General features: G+C 43.4%; 1 protein-coding gene across 5 annotated transcripts in view; it reads right to left on the bottom strand.

The window, feature by feature from the left end:
• The window catches only part of TTC7B (tetratricopeptide repeat domain 7B), a 311,774-nt gene that overhangs the window by 182,872 nt on the left and 109,556 nt on the right, over positions 1–19,346 (bottom strand). For 3 of the 5 annotated variants that reach the window (XM_073349422.2, XM_073349421.2, XM_073349424.2), the window contains one exon: positions 15,938–16,110. The exons of the other annotated variants lie outside the window; for them this stretch is intronic. In XM_073349422.2, the coding sequence (XP_073205523.1) occupies positions 15,938–16,110 (173 nt within the window). The remainder of the gene's footprint in view (positions 1–15,937; positions 16,111–19,346) is intronic. 5 annotated transcript variants of the gene reach the window in all.

Raw genomic sequence — 19,346 nt, forward strand, 5'->3', positions numbered from 1 at the left:
GCTGAGTAAAGCGGGATAATCACCTCTTACATCTTATATGCAACACTGCTGTTAATATACCCCAGAATGCTATTAGCCTTTTTCTCCAACTATATCACATTGTTGACTTTCATTCAATTTGTGATCCACTATAATTCCCAGATCCTTTTTAGCAGTACTACCGCCTAGTCAGTTATTCCCTATTTTGTAGCTGTCTATTTGATTTTTCCTTCCTAACTGAAGTACGCTGCACTTCTCTTTTATTGAATTTCATCTTGTTGATTTGAGACTAATTCTCCAATTTGTCAAAGTTGTTTTCAATTCTAATCCTGCCCTCCAACGTGCTTGCACCCTCCCCCTACACCCTGAGGTCATTTGCAATTTTTGTAAAAATAGCCTCCACTTCATTATCCAAGGCATTAATTAAAATATTAAATGGCACCAGATCCAGGGCTGACCCCTGCAGGACTCCACTAGATACACCACCCATTTTACAGTGAACCACTGATAACTACTCTGACAACTAGTCTTTTAATCAATTATGCATCCACCTTACAGAAATTTAATCTAGACCACATTTCCCTAGTTTACTTATGAGAATGTCATGTGGCACTGTGTCGAAAGCCTTACTAAAATAAAGATATATCATATCTTCTTCTTCCCCCATCCTCTAGGCCAGTAACCCTATAAAATAAGGAAACTAGACTGGCTTGGCATGACTGGTTTCTGACAAATCCATGTTGGCTATTCCTTATAACCATATTATCCTCTAGGTGCTTACAAACTGATTGCTTAATAATTTGTTCCAGTATCTTTCCAGGTATAGAAGTTAGGCTGACTATGTTGGCCCTTTACCAGTCCTCTGGGACTTCCCCCATCCTCCATGAGTTCTCAAAAATAACTGCTCAAGATTGCTTCAGCTGGTTCCTTAAATTCCCAAGGATGAACTTCATCAGGCCCTGCTGACTTGAAGACATCTAACATATCTAAATATTCTTTAAACTGTTCTTTCCCTATTTTCACTTATTGACAACAAGGGAGAAGGAACATATTAGTTGTGTTTAATATCCGGTCACCATTAACAGCTATTAGCTCTCCTTCCCCACTAATTTCATCTTTCCCTTACTCCTGGTGTATTTAAAGAACATATTGCCTTTTATGTTCCTTGCTAGTTGTACATCATTTTGTGCTTTAGCCTTTCTGATTTTGTCCCTACATGCTTGAGCCGCTACTCCTCCAGATTGAGAGGACCCAGCTGAGGTGGTTCGGGCATCTGATAAGGAGGCTCCAAGGCTGATCCAGGACACACTGGGGGGATTATACCTCCTGGTTGGCCTGGGAATGCTTGGGAATCTCCCAGGAGGAGCTGGAACCTGCTGTGAAGGAAAGGGAGGTCTGGTCCTCCCTACTCTCCATGCTGTTGCCACGATTCTCACAAGGAAAAGCGGCATAAAGGAAAAAGAAGATGATGCTTATCTATTCTTTTATACTCATCCTTAGCAATTCATCCATGTTTTCACTTTTTGTAGGATTCCTTTCTGATTTTCAGGTCATTAAAGAGCTCCTGATGGAGCCATACTTGCCTCTTCCTATCTTGGCTTTGCACTGGGACAATTTGCAGTTATGCCCTTAATAATGTCTCCTTGAGAAATTGCCAGCTCTCCTGAACTCCTTTTCCCCTTAGATTTTCTTCCCATGGGACCTTTTCTACCAGTTCTCTGAGTTTGCTAAAGTATTCTTTTTTGAAGTCCATTGTCCTTATTCTACTGGTCTTACGCCTTCCTTTCTCATGAAATTTATCATTTCATGATCACTTCCACCCAAATTGCCTTCCACCTTCAGATTTGCTACCGATTCTTCTCTATGTTGAGCTTCTTGTTCGTCTGGGAGGCAAACAGGTCCCAGTAGGGTGCTAGGAGAACGATGTTAGTTCCGTCGCAACCTACTTTACCTATGACCTGTGGAAGAAGATGAATGGGAGGAAAGATATCTGAGGTCATTCGTCCAGGACAGTAGTAGAGCATCACACTTGGAGCCACGACCCATGACTCCTCTGGAGCAATACATGGAAAGATTCCTGGGTTTTTTTTTTTTTTTGGGGGGGGGGGGGAATGGAAAGAGGTCCCATTATGGTATACCCCTTTGTGTTAATATCTTGCTTAGGATTGTGTCTTGGACTTCCCACTTGTGGTCTGCTGAGAAGCTTCTGCTTAGTTCATCTGCAAGGGAGTTGTAGATATCCAGAAAGTAAGCAGCCTGTATTGTGATGTGGTTCCTGATGCACCACTTCCAGAGTCTGAATGCTTCCAGGAAGAGGGGACAAGATCTCACTCATCCCTGTTTGTTTAGGTAGACCATGATGGTGATACTGTCCCAACAGTACCCTCATAAAGAGTGAGCGTATGAGCAGAAGGAAGCCTTGCACTCAAGGCGGACTGCTTAAGTTTTAGTAAATTTATATGTAGTCTGGCATCTTGTGGGATCCAGGTACACCGAGGAGTGTGGTTGTCCAAGTGATCATCCATATCTAGGAGGAAAGCATCCGTCACAATGGTGATTCTGGAGGTGAGAGGGATGAAGGGAATTCCCACCATGATCTTTTCTGGGTTTGACCACCAAGTGAGGCGGTGATAACTCCGGTGGGAACGGCCACCTTGGAGCTGATGTGGTGCTTGTCCAGTCAATAGATCGAGTGGAGTCAAGCTTGCAGACATGGCAGGTGAAGCCTGGTGAACTGTGACAGGTAGGTGCATGGAGCCACGTGGTCTAACAGTGAAAGGCACTAGGTGCATGCGGCTACATAGCCTAACAATGAAAAGCATCCTGTGCACTGTAATTCATGGTCTGCGGGTAATGCATGAATTCAGGTTGATCATTATATGAAACCTGTCTGCATGGAGGAATGCTCTCACAGAAACCGAATCCAACATTACCCTTACAAAGTTTATTGTCCTTGTGGGTGACAAAATAGACTTTTCTCTCTTTATGCAAATGCCTAGGGTTGCTAGAAGCTGTACGGTGGAATGTTGTCGCTGACCTGACCTCCTAAGGTCTCAAGCTTACCAGGAGCCAATCGTTCAGCAATGAGAATATTGTGTAGCCTTGGTGTCTCATCTCGGCTGCTACCACACAGAAAACTGTTGTAAATACTCTGGATGCCATGGCCAGCCCAAAGGGGAGCACTTAAAACTGGAAGTGTTTGTGGCCTACCATGAAATGCAGGAATTTTCTGTGTGAGGGGTGAATGCCCACATGGAAGTATACATCCTTCAGGTTGAGAGCCACAAACCACATCCTTTCCTGAAGGGCATGGATTACTGATGACAACGCAATTGTAGCCAGCGGTGGCCCAAACCATGGCTCGACCCCCATCCATTGCTCAGACAGCAATAGCTTTTGCTCCTGAGGAGGGGCAGCTCATTCCCCCATCTACTCCCCCTCTTTTTGCTTTTTCAAATATAGTCTGCCTGTGTAGACTTCCTGTCATGTTTGAAAGTGCAGTTGCACAGTTTCCTGACTGAACCACAAACAACAGCAGATGTCCCCACTGATGTCGCTCGCTTGCATAAAGCTATACTACCAATTGTATTAATGCTTATGCATATGTAATCAATATGTAAGGAGTGAGTGAGATAGTATGAGTGTAAGAAACCAATCGCAAGGCTTGAACCGAAATATTACTGTGTAAAGATAATTAAGCTGTATATGGTACTGTACATAAACCTATAGCAGTAGTGGCCAGAGAGAGATGTAACCTACAACAGCAGAAACTCAGGACTGGACCGGAAACAGTAGAGCCCTCACACAGGTTCAAAGGGATTTCAGAGACTCTCATTGCCTAGCGGTTCAATCTCTGGGAAGCTGGAACCTGGCCAGTCTCTATCACCTAAGATAGGAAGCAACACCTGCATCTACAGCCTGCCAGTATGAATGGAATGCGTGTGAGAGTATAATTGCATAAATAAGGGAAGCAAGCAATAAATCAGCCCCCAGTACTGCTTCAATTTAACCTTTGTTTGTGGTTATTTCTTGGCTGGTTCCATGAAAGGGCAACATCACTCACCTGGAATTTCAGCTTTTGAATAAAGATGCTCAGTTGCCAAAGGTCCAGAATTGGTCTACACCCTCTCTCTTTTTTGGGAATCAGGAAATACGAGGAGTAGAACCCCTCCCCTTGATATCGAGGTGGAACGCATTTTATTGCCTCTCAGTGTAAGAGGGATTTTGCCTCCTGTTGAAGAAACACCTTGTGAGAGTGGTCCCTGAAGGGGGACCAGGAAGGAGAGGAACTCTATGGAGCATCCCTGATGGATAATCTCCAAAACCCAACTTTCCTTCATGATCAACCTCCAGCTGTGGGCAAAGAGTGTGAGACAGCATGCAAAAATAATGGGAAGAAGAGGTAGATGGCTTCAGTGATGGTAGGCAGGTCTTGACTAGTATGTCAAAAATAGCCATTGGTGGGTGGCTGAGAGTGAGAAAAGGCTGTGGCAGTGGAGGGGGTTATGAAGCAAGGCCTCTGAATGCTCTGTTTCCACAGAGGCTTGGCTGGGTGCTGGTAATAAGGTATATGAGGAGGGGGGCGGTTTTAGTCTATAGGATTGTCTCTGGTTTTTCCTCCTCGGGGTTGAGTATAAATCACCAGTAATGCAGAGTCAATCTCCAGTCCTTTAATGAATGCTAGGACTCGCCGTTTCTTTAATTAAAGAGATTTGAGTCATCAAAGGGGAGGACCTCCCTAGGAAACCTTGACAATTGCAGACAAGAGTCACTCCTCTTGACTAAGCCAGTGGCCAGACTTGTGGAAGCTGTGTCTGCCATATCCATTGTGGTCTGGAGAGCTGTTTTAGCTACTAGCCTTCCCTTATCTAAAAGAGACTGAAATTGGGCTCTGTCCTTTGTGGGAAGCTTGTCAATGAAGCTCACATGCCTGGAATGGTTGTTAAGAGTCATATTTCACTAACAGAGCCTGGTAGTTATGACACACAACTGGAAGCCTGGGGAAGAGAAGACTTTTCTCCCCAGGAGGTCCAGTCCCTTTAGAGCCCTTATCTGCCAGGATGGCCTTTTGTTAGTGCGTCCGAGCCTTTTCTGTAGTCAGCTGTACCATCAGAGAGTTGGGGAGCAGGGTGGGAGAATAAAAATTCAGCTCCTTTGACAGGAGTTTTTGGCATAGGAGCACAGTGTGCCACACTGCTTTGGCTGGTTCTAGTATAGCCTTATTAATTGGAAGAGACACCTTACTTGGTCTCTTAGGTTGTAAGATATCCAGAAGCCAGCGTTGAGAGTCCTGGACCTCCTCTTGTGGAATCTGTAGGACACTGGTAACTCTCTGCAGTAGTTCCGATAATCCAGTAGAGGTGGCAAGGAAAGACTCATCACTTCATCCAAGGATAAGGAGGAGACACCTGTCGGAAGCTGTGAACTTGGGTCAACCTCTTCCTCCTTGTACCCTACAGACCCAGTTGGCAGGAGGGAGAAGAGCAGTACAATTCTTGAGAAGGGTCCAGGCACCTGCCATAAGGATCCCCCGGACCCCAATAAAGCCACAAAGAGGTATCGACCGGTTGGAAGGGACTCTAAGGGAATCAGTACTGCAATCTGGGGTGTGAGTGGGGGGGTGTAATACCCTAAGGAACAACGAGCAAGACTCCTTGATTTTCTGCAGTGTACCTGTAGCCACGTTGGTCCCAGGATACTGAAGAAAAGCTCTGTGTGGCTTGAAAGCTTTTTTCTCTCACCAACAGAAGTTGGTCCAATAAAATATATTACCTCGCCCATCTAGGATTTCCTTGAATATCTGTCAGGACTCATCTGTCTCCGCAGACATACCAGAGCATCTAGTACATGTGACTCATCTGAGCCCGAAAACTGCTCTACTGGTAGCAGCAGGGCTGTCTTTACTGAAGCACTCCAGCCCGACGGTTGGAGGTGGAATAGCTCCTGGGACACCAACATAGGCTCCTCCTCCAGAGTAATTATATCCCTCAAGAAGGCCAAGCTGGAGAGAAGTGAAGAGTCTGGGTAAGGGAGAACTATATCCTCCAGTGTTATGTAAGTCTCTGTACACTCTGAAGCACTAGGGGTTATGGCAGTCAAGTCTGATAGACCCAGTGCATCCACGGCAGCCGGACAGTCCTTAGACAAATTCAGTGGTATCGAGATTGGCTCAGACCAGCACTCAGACAGAACCAGCGAATGTCAGTCCTTAGGCTTTAGTACCGAGATGACCGAATGAACCACCGGATCTTTCTTTTTACACCCTTTGCCCTTCAACCCAGATGTCTTTAGAAGAACCAGGTCCTTAGATTTCGCATGTAAAGTCTCACCAGATCTGGAAAACCTCAGGGAGGAAGCACATCTCTAATGGACAGCCCTCAATGGGGATCTATCCTTACGCTCATGCCTGCCCACTGCTCTCATGGGGAGCCTAGAAGAAGATTCTTTTGACTTAGGTTTTGGGGGCTCCACTCCAAGGCACATGCTTGGAGGGACACTAGTAATGTGCAGGGGAGTCTCCCTGGCCCAGATCAGACAGCTTTCTGTCTCAGGTGGTTCCCCAGGTGAAGCTCCCGAGCTTCTCGAGTTCTGGGTAGGAAAGAGTGACAGATACCGCACTTTGCAGAGATATCCACCTCATCCAGACAGGTTTCAGAGTAGCAGCCGTGTTAGTCTCTATTTGCAAAAAGAAAAGGAGTACTTGTGGCACCTTAGAGTCTAACCAATTTATTTGAGCATAAGCTTTCGTGAGCTACAGCTCACTTCATCGGATGCATAAAGTGGAAAATACAGTGAGGAGATTTATATACACACAGACCATGAAAAAATTGGTGTTTATCATACACATTGTAAGGAGAGTGATCACTTAGGATGAGCTATTACCAGCAGGAGAGTGGGGCGGGGGGAGAGAAAACCTTTTGAAGTGATAATCAAGGTGGGCCATTTCCAGCACATATCCAGAAGTTAACAAGAACGTCTGAGGAACAGTGGGGGGGGGGCTCAATGGAGACCCCATCCTGAACTAAATATTTCCTGAACCCCCACTTCTGGCCTTTAAACAACCCCCCAATCTCTTCAAGCTCATCATCAGAAGCAAGCTCACCTCAGACCAGGACACACCAACTCAAAGCAAGTCCAAAACCTGCCAGAACAACAGATGCAAAACCTCCACACATATCTCCACTGCTACAATTAACTCCCCCCAACGCACTTTTCAAGATCCATGGGTTCTACCCATTCCTGTTGCAACATGTGGTGTACCTCATCCAGTGCACTAAATGTCCCAACAACAATTATGTGGGTGACACCAGACAATCACTATGCTCTCAAATTAACTCACATAGGAGACAAAAATACCCTGTCACCTGTGGCTGAACATTTTTCACAAAGGGATCACACTATATTTGACCTTTCAGTCCTCATCCTTAAAGGAAACCTGCACAAGACTTTCAAAAGACGAGCCTGCGAACTTAAATTAATCTCTCTAATAGACACTAAAAATCATGGACTGAACAGAGACACTGGGTTTATGGCTTATTAAAACTATCTGTAAGCCACTAACCCCTCATTTTGTCCTATAACTGATAAGGTGTTAACAGGCCACTCTACCTTGAATGGTCCCTTATAACATGTGCTAACTACTTATCCTAAGCAATCTGTTCCACTTTGCATTTTGCTGTGACATTGGCAGTACCTTCCAGACCTGAGGAAGAGCTCTGTGTGGCTTGAAAGCTCGTCTCTCTCACCAACAGAAGTTGGTCCAATAAAGTATATCTCTCTCATCCACCTTGTCTCTATCATACTGTGACTAGGAAATTTTCACGGGTCTTTTATCAGATAATTGACATTATTTGCAAGTGGACAGTCAACTTAAAATGACCCAATTTTTCATATATGCTTTATTAGTTTCTTGAAAAGTTTGTGTGATTACCGCTTTTTTGATCAAAAATATCCTTTTAACAAGCTAAATTTCAGACTTCACTTCATGGATAATAAGTTGCAAGCAATCAGACTATTTTAATTGGTCTTCTACCACCAGGAGATGATGTTTAAAGATACTAGTACACACTAACCTTGTTAGAAGCTACCCATTTTTGATTTTGCTAGAACACAGCAAAACCTTTTTTACTCTGGGCTTGTCTACACTGGCAATTTACAGCGCTGCAACTTTCTCGCTCAGGGTGTGAAAAAACACCCCCCTGAGTGCAGCAAGTTGCAGCTGTAAAGCACCAATGTAGACAGTGCCCCAGCGCTGGGAGCCACACTCTCAGTGCTGGTAGCTACACCTCTCGTGGAGGTGGGCCTTTTTTTTAGAGTGCTGGGAGAGCGCTTCAGCATTGCCGGTGCTTGTAGTCTACATTGTCCACCTGACGTTATAGTCTAGTCATTTTCAGAATACAATAAGCTGCAAATTACATTTTCATGATATACTGCATCTATGTAGTGTGGAACTTAATACGTTATGGGAACAGCAGACCGCTTTCAGGACACACGCTGGAAAACCAAAGCTTGGTACCAGATTTAGATCTGGTTATGTTTTAGATCCTTTTAACTTGCAAAGTTAATAAATTATGTCTGAATATGAGGTAGAACACAAAACACTACCTTAAGTCTAGAACAAGCAGTTGGAGGTTGACTGTACTTCAAATGACTGTCTATATACACTCTGAAGTACCAGCAATAAGTCTGACATTTGTGAAAAAAACTGCACTTGCCACTCAGAACTTGAGGGCAGATCTGAGTCAGAGTCCATCTACAAATGGTCTATCACAGAAGATAACTCTCAACCCTATGCTTAAAAAGGAGACAAATTATGGAAAACATTAATCCCTTAATGAATAAGTTTTAGCAGTGAAGAAGGGTACAGAGGCTCTTTCTAGGAAAGAATTGCATGGATCTAAGGAATCATCTGAATTATCACTTGGGAGAGTTAGTAAACCAGTGTCAAAGATATATTCTTAAAACTTCCTCACACAGAATATTAGGGAAAGATATTTAAAGTAGCAGAATTCACATTCTGTAGAAATGGTTACCCTTGTCTTCACATAGCTCCTACTTCTGCATTTCCTTTCTAGAATATAAGCTATTCTTAATGCTTAATAAGCAAAGTTTATTGTGACTTACAAGGCACCATACTGATTGGATTGTATCTCATTACAGGCTGTTCAAATGTGATCCCCAGATTCATAAAAAGACCATACATTACCAGCAGTCTCAAAATTTGAACCAATTTTAAAAAATGGAAAAAAATCAAGGTATAGCTGGAAAAAAATCTCACTGGTACAGGAAACTGTTCTAAGGCATTGACTGAATCAGCCTGCATCTTTTCCTAACCTCAAAAATTGGTTTTGAAGCACATGCATATCAAAGTCAAAGAGTAACTAGAGTAATATTTTGCAGTTACACAGCACTGATAATCTCCAAAGAACATTACAATCATCAATTTATATATTAACCAATCCTCAGAATTCCCCAAGAAGCACGTTTCACCTTAATTTTTAAAATATGGAAACTGAGGTAGACACATTTAAAGGCCTAATTTTCAAGAATATATATAACTGATTTTGCAAAAGCATGTGCAATTAATGCCTGAGCTGCAAATGCAATTACCATGGGTATTTGTATTTACAAATTACTAGTTATATGCATAACTAACCAACTGTGTAGTCATCTAATAATCTAATTTGCATGGGGAATTGAAATAACTGTGCTTGCAAACTAGGTATGCAACTATATTTCTGCAATTTTCTAAAAAAAAAAATAAAAATATCAGATTCCTAGTGACTTCTCCAAGACTATGGAGGGAATCAGTCAGACACATGATTATAAGAATTCAGGAATCTGACTTCTAGCCTTGCACTCAGACCTCACTGTTCTTTTAAAATAATGTGTTTTTGAAAGAGGAGCATTACCTATGTAATTCTGTAACAGACAAAGAAGTCTCTCCAAAGAAAAAGGACAAGTAGTCAGAGGATTTAACTTTGCACATAGAAATAAATAATGAGAATACAGGCATTCTAAAGAATTCACATATTATCCATCTGTATTAAGACTGGGAAAGCACTGACTGCTGTTTTGCAGTTGGTACTGTGACCTGACCACAATCTCCATTGTTATATATTTCTTCTAACATCCAAGGAATGCAGGGTAGGTCTAGCGTGGCTTCGAAAAAAAAAACCCTGGAAGGTGGATGAACTGATTAACATGGAAATCAGAGTATACATTATAGGCAGAAACTTGGAATGGGACCATAAATACTTTCTTTGGGAAAAAAAAACTGTAAAGGGGGGGATTTACTATTAAACTCTCCAACTCTTTGGAAAGGGGTGATGGCCATCAAAATGGATGTCTTCATTGACAAGTGTAGCAAAGAACATTAGGCTAGTGGCTCAGAGAGAGGTTTCATTATACAAATGGGGTCCAAATTCAAATCCCATATGGAAGTGAGGTCTCTAATCTGTGGAAAAAGGTTAACTAACCCCTTAATGGCGGCAAAGAGTCCTGTGGCACCTTATAGACTAACAGACGTATTGGAGCATAAGCTTTCGTGGGTGAATACCTGCTTCGTCGGATGCATCAAGTATTCACCCACGAAAGCTTAGGCTCCAATACATCTGCTAGTCTATAAGGTGCCACAGGACCCTTTGCCGCTTTTACAGATCCAGACTAACTTAAATCCCTCTGATATTTAACCCCTTAATGAATCTGGATGTTGTTGGATAGGCACTGAGAATCCCCATAGAGAAGAATGGAAGATCGTAGTACCTGCTAAATAAGCTTTGACAGAGTTTATAGAGAGATCTGATTTTTTGAAATCCAACAAGTAATCCAGAACAGTAGAGAGGGAGGAATGGACAGGTGAGACCTGTAGCTAGATATGCCAATGGTGAAATTCTTTCACTACTGCAGATAAATGTTCCTACTGGAAATCTTTCTGTAGTTTAATAGGACCTTGTCTACTTCTGTTGGGCAGGAAACTTCTACCCCCAAGAACCACTGAGGAGCGAAGCTCTGAGATGAGGAATGCTCAGGTTGGAATGGAGACTCAACTGAACTCCTGAGATAGCAGGTGGGGAAATGATCAGAAGTTGCAACAGCAGGCAAGAGGCAAGGCAAACCATGTGAGGAAATTTGTCTCGGACAAGCTGGTGCAATTCTGTCTTGCTTGAACTTGTTCAACTCTGTCTTGCTTTAACTCTGTCTTGCTTGATCTTGTTAAATTTCTGGAATAGTAACAATCAGAACCATCCCTTGGGTATGGCAAATCGGGGCGACTGTCCTGGGCCCTGTGCTTTGGGGGGGCCCAGCATTTTGTGAGGAGGTGAGCAGGAAGGTAAGACGGGGGGCAGGCGGAGCGAAGCGGCCCCCTACCAACCTCCCGCTCCAGCCCGCCGATCAGCGCCGCGCTCTCCCTCCCAGCACCTACCACCGATCAGCTGTTTCGCTGTGTCTGGAGGCACAGGGAGGGGAGAGGAGCGAAGGTGCAGCGGGCTTGGGGAGGGGGCAGAGAAGAAATGGGGTGGGGCCTTGGGGAAAGGGGTGGAGTGGGGCGGGGCCTGGGTGGAGCACACTCCGGCAGATAGAAACCCTGCACCCACCTAGGGACGACCCTGCTAACAATGTTGAGGGAGAGAAGGCCCCTTGAGCAGAAATTTTTGCCCTCTGTTGATAATGGTGCCAAAAAAGGTCTACTTCTAGAAACCCCAGGACAAGAGAATGAATCAGAGTATCCAGCTCTCACTTGTAATCTTGGGAGAAGTGCCTGCTTAATCATCAGCTATCGTGGTTTGAGTGCCTCGGATGTAAGAGGCTGAGATAAGGAATCTTACCCCCCACCTTGAAGATTTATGTAGAACATACAGACTACATTGTCTGTCATGACTTTGATGGATTGACCCCTGATTAAGTGAAGGAAGTGGATACAGGCATTCCTGACTTCTCCACATTTCTCCTGGAAATAAGGGAAGGGACCCTAAAGGACCATTTGCCTTGAATGGTGTGTCCCCTGAGGTTTGCTCCCCATCCCAAAATGGAGGCTTCTGAAGTTCTAGTTATAGCAGTGGAAGGGAACTCCTTCACAAACTTTGTATGGGTTCTTCCACCAATTGAGTGAGTCTAGCTCCAAGCCAGGACCAGACACCAGTTTATCAAGACTGTGTGTGTTCAAAATGAAGCCTGTTCTGAGCTATCCCCGGAAGCAATGAAGCAATGAAGATGTAACCTGGCATGTGTTACAAAAGTGCAAGCTGCAATATGGCCTAACAGAGGCAATTTCTTGCACACGTCCAAGGACTTATATGAATCTTGGAAATAAGGTTTGTCAGTCCCATAAACCAGTGAGCTGGAAGCTAAATTCTGGACATGATGGCATGCAGACAAACACGTATACAGTCTCTCTGCTGAACTGGAGTCAAAAGGGACTTTTCACTATTGAGTTGTAGTCCCTACCCGTGGAACAGAGACACAGCTATCTTTACTGCAAAGGAGGGTGGCATGGAGGAACAGAGGTAAAATGGCTGGAGTAAATCAATGTTATACCTTCCAAAATCCATTTGTTGGCTACAATCTGCTCCCATGAAGGTCAAAAGCAGAAGAGACCATTTCCAAAGAGTAGGTAGAATGATGCAGATGAAGATACCGATAAAGGGGATCTTCTGCACCCTCAACTGAACCATCAAAATTGCTGTTTCAATGAGGAGGAGGGCTGGGTGGTAGTAGTGGATGTGGTAGGCAGCCTCTCTTTCTGATTTCTTGGTCTCTTTTTGCGTGGCTTGGCAGACTTATGGAAAACAGGAAACTGGGTGTGGAGGAATCTCTGAACCATCTGTGATCCACTAAATTTTCTTTTGTTCACGGATGTGTATATCCCAAGAGACCTGAGTGCAGCCCTTAAATTCTTTAAAGTGTGCAAGGATTCATCTGTGGACTCATCGAAGTGCATAAATCTGTTGAAAAGAAGGTCTTCTACAATAAGTTGGATCTCCCTGGGAAATCCTTATAGTTGCAGACAAAATGCTTCACACATGATGATAGCAGTGGAAACAGAGCAGGCTGCAGTGTTGGCTGCACGTTGTCCTTGCTAGGAGCTGACCTTCCCCTGTGATGGCCTGAAATTTTTCCCGTGGTTTGAGAGGGAGATGTTCAATAAAAGCATTATATTTACTGTAGTTGGTGTAATTACACTTTGCCATCAGAGCTGGGCAATTCATAATCCTAAATCATAGCGTCACAGAGGAGTAGCTCTTACAACCAAAGAGGTCCAAGCACTTTTAGCCCTTATCGTAAGGTGTTGTCTGCCATGCTCGTTGATGGCTTCCGCAAACAAAGAATTAGGCGGAGGATGTGTAAATAAAAACTCATTGTTTTGCTGGGATGTAACACTTTTTGTCAGCTAGTCTGCATGTAATCAGTACTGTAGCAGGAGTCTGACAGATGTCTGGTGGATTCAAGCAGAGCCTTCTTCACCAGCAATGCCACTCAACCAAAAGTTGTCATGTGGAGAATGTCTAAAATCTTATGGTGAGCATCTTGGACCTCCTTCAGGGGATTTTGGAGTGAATTGTTAATCCATTTATTAAATTCTTGAAGCCATTTAAAATCCTCTGCATAAGGTGGTGAGGAAGGCAGCACAGCCTCATGAGGTGAAGGGGAGGAGATATTAGTTTGTGTTGTTACCTCCTTATCAGCTGTAACCTCCTGCTCCTCAAAAGATTCCCACTTGAGGAGGGAGAGATGGGGCGGAGACTGTGTCTTTCAGGATGATCCCCATGTGAATAGCTGGGAGCTCTCGAAACTTGCTGACTACAGGCAGCTCACGGGTTCCAGTATGGTCAGTAGAAGCAGTGGTGTCTAATGCTGATCATACCAGATAGGAGGAGAGGGAACACAAGATTGCCTCACCTTAGGAACCTCACCTTTGGTGAAGGCATCAGGAGAGGTGTCTCTATGCTGGTAAGTAGTTGACCCCTGCTTTAATACCCAAAGGGATTTACTTATTATCCAAAACCCCCTGAGGGAGAACCCCTCAAGAAGGGAAGCCAGAGGAAAGGGATATGTAACCAAATAAACCCAAGAAAATAAATGAAGGAATTATATAACTAAACTAAATAAAAAACTAAAGTAAACTAAATCAAAACTAAACTAGACCTAGACAGCCCAAAGGGCTGAAGGCTAACTACTGCTAAAAAGGGGCACACCAAATGCTCTGTGTCAGGATATAAGGTGGTTGAGAAGGTACAGACGGTGGCTCCCCCATACAAGTATAAGTATAGGGCACAAGGAGGTCTGGAATGCATGCACAGGCCGAACTTGAGCTGCTACCTAAAATCTCCAGTCAAAGGTGCCTGGGGCATGTGCACTCCTGAAGTAAAGTGGAGCACACATAGGGACGCTACTTGAAAAACTGTTACCTTTGAAGAGAAAAATTAAGTTCCAGAAAATAGTTATCCACATTCATTACATTAGCAGTGATCAGGACAGAATGAGGAATCAGGAATGAGACATGAGGAAGTGGAAATAATGTTCTTCAAGCAGTGAAGGTGGGGGGTTTTTGGGATGGGGAGGGGGAGAAATAACCAGAACTTTAAACGCAAATCAGCACAGAGAGCCATGTAATACCATACCACTTGCTTGACTACGTGGAAGAAAAGCAAACTCAACAACGAGCTGACATGGCAGAGAAATGCCAGGGTTGGCTTAAGAGGATTAAGAGGCAGCTGCCTTGGGAAATATACTCCCTGTGCAAAGTGCTATAAATGTTTTTCAAATCTGTCACTGAGACATAATGAATCTCCCTATTGCTTTCTCTATCATTGCTTTCTCTAGTGCGAGAAAATATAGAAGTCTAGAAACAGCGCACAAATTGTACAGCTTTAATACCTAAAGGGATTTACTCGTTATCTGGTTTGCAGGACAAAACACACAATCCTGCCTCCACATCTTCAATTTTTTTTCTAAAAAGGAGCAAATAGCAATTTTGTAGTTTCAAATCATCCGGAGAGAAATCCTGCCTTTCCCAAGGGAGCTGCTCAAACTACGGATGTCAAGAGCAGTGGAGTGGTACATGACAAGATAGCTCAAGGTGGGGGGAAGACACACTGCCAGGCTCACTGTAATCACCTATGTACCCCAGCTAATGTGTGCTGCTGATCACAGCATGTGTACTAGTTAAACTGAACCCATAAACCTCCACTTCTCTGATAAATGATGTTGTAAGCATCTGTAGTTCTAGAACCAGGAACCATGGAGGTTCTTGGCCATTGTCACTTCTGTATCACCATCAGAGCTCAGGCCAGGCTGCTGTTGGTGGACCATGTGAAGCTAGACACTGCAGGAAGTATCGCCCAGTGGGGCTTGAATGGCATCTCACCCATGTAGTACACTGATTGGCCCATCCTGGTATATAAACCAAGAATCCATTACCCACTGCAGTCGGAGCAATGATACAGACCACATGCATGCTTCCACTCCAGACCTTGCCTTACTGTGAACCTCCAACTCAGGCACTCACCTCCTGTCTGTAACCTGGAGCCTGACCCTGCCTTATTGGTATCCAGACCTGGCTCAACCCTGTCACCACTACTTCCCTTCTGCTTGCAACTGAGTGTCTGACCCTGACTTGCTGGTGTCCTGATTTGGCTCAATCCCAACTTCACTACCCATCACCTGACCACAACTTGGTAATTGACCAGTGCACACTCGCTGCCCATGGCCCAGCCCTGACAGATATGCTGGCTAGTCAGGCTCCCTTCCTGTAGTGGGCTCTACAGCATTAGGAAAAGGTTCTACTCTTCTGCTTTCTGAGAAAATGGAATCCCCTACCTTTCTCCCAACAGTATAAGATAGGACTGTGCCCTTATTGAAATGCCTCTTTCCTCGTCAATAATATAATTAAGATATTTAATGAATAGAACAATGATAATTAGAAAACCAGTAGTGATATGAAGAACTCATTCCATACTTTTCTCCAGTGTACACTCGGGGTCTTCTGCTAAGTGCATAATTTTTAGTATTTGAGCCTTTCCGGAGTGGATCATCAAGAGGTGACTGGTGAGGAGGGTCTTCCAGTGGATTCCAGTAACTCTGTTCAGACATACCTCGTAACAAAATTTCTGCTAACTGCCTGGCTATTGTCTGTGAAAGAAAAACAGAAAAATATTTTCTCCTAGAAATGCTGAACAGGAAGTCTTCAAAAAACTGGGATTTTGTCAAATGAGGACTAAGTCATGTTCAATATGATTTTGCTCAAAAAGGTTTCTATTCTCAGACTATTCATTATAGAGAATTCCCATCTTCCTTTATTTTTTTGCTTCATGCAAAAAATGAACAAACAAGATGACCTGACCACCACATATTTTTCCATTGGCCTGAAAAAACTCAGAATGCCCTGCACACCAGGAATGAAAGGCACATTGTCCAGTTTGCTTCTGTACAAGACTACAACAAAAAGCTTTCAAAACTGTTTGACAGAACTTTAATGGGTAAATCCCAGATATTTGAAGAAACCTATCAAAATACGCTAATATACCTAAAAATCAGTTAAATTCAGGTGTGTTTTCTATTATTCTACATTACAGACATTACTGCCAAGAAGGCTTAATTTGAATCCTTAACTTCATCAATTCAAACCCAGTAAAAATGCAATTTTCTATTAAAATTACATGTTTTGGTTCACAGGACCTGAAATTTTAGTTCCTTTTTATAATATGTGATACAGGAGGGCCAGGGAGAGTGGTAGAGAGGAAATATAAGCCCTAGACTAATTAAGGAGTGGCTGCCTGTAGACTAGGGAGGGTTGAGACAGGTTAATTGGAGCACCTGTAGTCAATTAAGGCCCTGTTAGGAACCTAATAAAACCCCCTGCTTCAGGCAGTCAGAGAGGAGGAGGAAGGTGGAGCTTGGAGGAGTGTTGTAAAATTTGAAAGACCAGAGAACCAAAGTAAGGGAGACCCTGCTGCAGCAGGGGAGGGAGACTCCCTCCCCCAGTGTCTAAGAACCGAACGTACCCCACCCAAGGGAGAAGGAGGTCAGGACCCGCACGGGTTGAGAGGGGTTGGGGCTCAGAGTGAGGAACAAACCCAGGCCCTTCCCCCGCTTCCCTCCTCTACCACCTTCCCGAGCACTAGCAGGGACCTCAGCGCCCCAAGAGCAGGGGCGAGAGGTGGCATCTTAGCCCCCCACCAAGAAAAGCACAGCACCCACAATACTAACATCGGCCATCTTGTCACAAATATCAATGATTTTGCCATCAAGCTGTGCACATAGGAACAAGAGGTTACACGGATTAGCTATCACCATTGCCCTCATCTTTCTGTTCTCTATGTCCTCTTCTACAAACATGTATACACAAAGTAGTTTTACATATGCAAGTAATTCCATTAAACTCCATTTGATTATTAATATGTATAAGTGTATGAGTATGAGGGCCTTAGAATAAATTTTTTGTGATGGGACAATATCTCCCTATGTGCTGAAACGGTGCCTGCCACAATGCAGCCTCAACCCTGATTGGGCCCTCTCATTGCTCTGACAATACAAATAGTAGCTGTGACAGATATCACATGCAATATCTTTGGGGACCACTGCATTAAACTTATGAATGGTTTATGTATGATTCTATTCTGCTCTGTGGGGGACAGTTATTACAGCTCCTACAGGAACTAAAAATATTAGGGGGCAATTACCTCGGGATAGTAAACAACTAAGCACCACCTGTTGGGGTGGTTTCGTATATAGTTCAGGCTGGGTTTTCTGAGACCAAGAGACAAAAATAGAATTTAGGATATATAAAGCCTGAGTTTAAACTGACTGGGGGCTTCATTTAGAGTAAGAAAATGGACAAAACTGTCCAAGGGAGACCCCAACCCTTAGTGAAGAGATGTTGGCCTACCAGACTCCCCATGTGGAAGATGAACAGTTTCTGGTACATTCAGTAGAGTGAAAGAACTTGTATTGTTTAAGTATTTCCTCTGTGATGCTTTATCCTAAGAATAAATAGCACACTGCTCCTTCTCAGCAGAGTCTAACTTATAACCTCTGCAATATACTGCTCAGAGCCCTTGGAGAGAAAGCACAGCTTCAGTGCTGGCCTTCAGGCAGAATGATTTCCTGGGGATATCACAGTGTAAGGCAAGGGGCGGTGCAGCCTTATAACCCCTGGTCAGGAGGGAGAGAGTGTCTCCACCCAGAAGTAATGGCTGGGGTCCTGAAACCTTGAGTGCCCTTGAAGGTCCATGGAGTGGGAATGCAGTATAGTTACCCCTGAATTGTGACAGCAGCACTAACAGCAAACACTGCCAGCTTTGAATCAGATGTTTATCTTGATTGCCCTCCTCCCCCGCCCCAGAAATCCTAAACAGTATAACAGAGCTTAACTTCCGTAAAAGAAGGAATCTGACAGTATATTATGATCACCATGCAAGGAAATTAATTCCTGTATTCTTCCCCAAATAAAATCTCAGTGGGCTTTTAATATCCATAAAAATATAACTCAAATTGCATCACCACCACAATATGTAGACTAAAGATTTTTAATCCCTTTGTTATTTTTCAAGAGCTCAACAAAATGGCCTTTGTTGAACTCTTGCTGCAATAGCTTTCATTGTGTTATATATATTTTACTTCAAAAAGAGAACTAATTTATTCCCCTGGTAATTTCTATGTAGACTGAAAATAAAACATTTGAAGAATAAATTTGTTTTAAAAAAACCCCAAACTACATATTCTCATTTGTCTTCCTGCATACCACAAAACTATTAAAAATTGTTAAAAATTCTGTTCTCCCTGATCATTGAAGAAACTCACAAATAAAATATTAACATGAAAAATCTACCTCCAAACAAGTTCAAGTAAACATCAGTGAAATAGTTCATTAGAGACAGAGAACATAAAAGGTTTATTTTTTGGCCAAAATATTCTGGGTACTGTATATCTCTATTTCTCCAGCTTAAAATAAAGAACATAAGAATGGCCACACTGGGTCAGACCAAAGGTCCATCCAGGCCAGTATTCTGTCTGCCGACAGTTTCCAATGCCAGCTGCCCCAGAGGGAGTGAACCTAACAGGTAATGATCAAGTGATCTCTCTCCTGCCATCCATCTCCACCCTCTGACAAACAGAGGCTAGGGACACCATTCCTTACACATCCTGGCTAATAACCATTAATGGACTTAACCTCCATGAATTTATCTAGTTCTCTTTTAAACCCTGTTCTAGTCCTATCCTTCAAAACCTCCTCAGGCAAGGAGTTCCACAGGTTGACTGCACTGTGTGAAGAACTTGCTTTTATTTGTTTTAAACCTGCTGCCCATTAATTTTATTTGGTGACCCCTAGTTCTTATATTATGGGAACAAGTAAATAACTTTTCCTT

The sequence above is a fragment of the Lepidochelys kempii genome, chromosome 6 (assembly GCF_965140285.1).
Source record: "Lepidochelys kempii isolate rLepKem1 chromosome 6, rLepKem1.hap1, whole genome shotgun sequence".
NCBI lineage: Eukaryota > Metazoa > Chordata > Testudines > Cheloniidae > Lepidochelys > Lepidochelys kempii.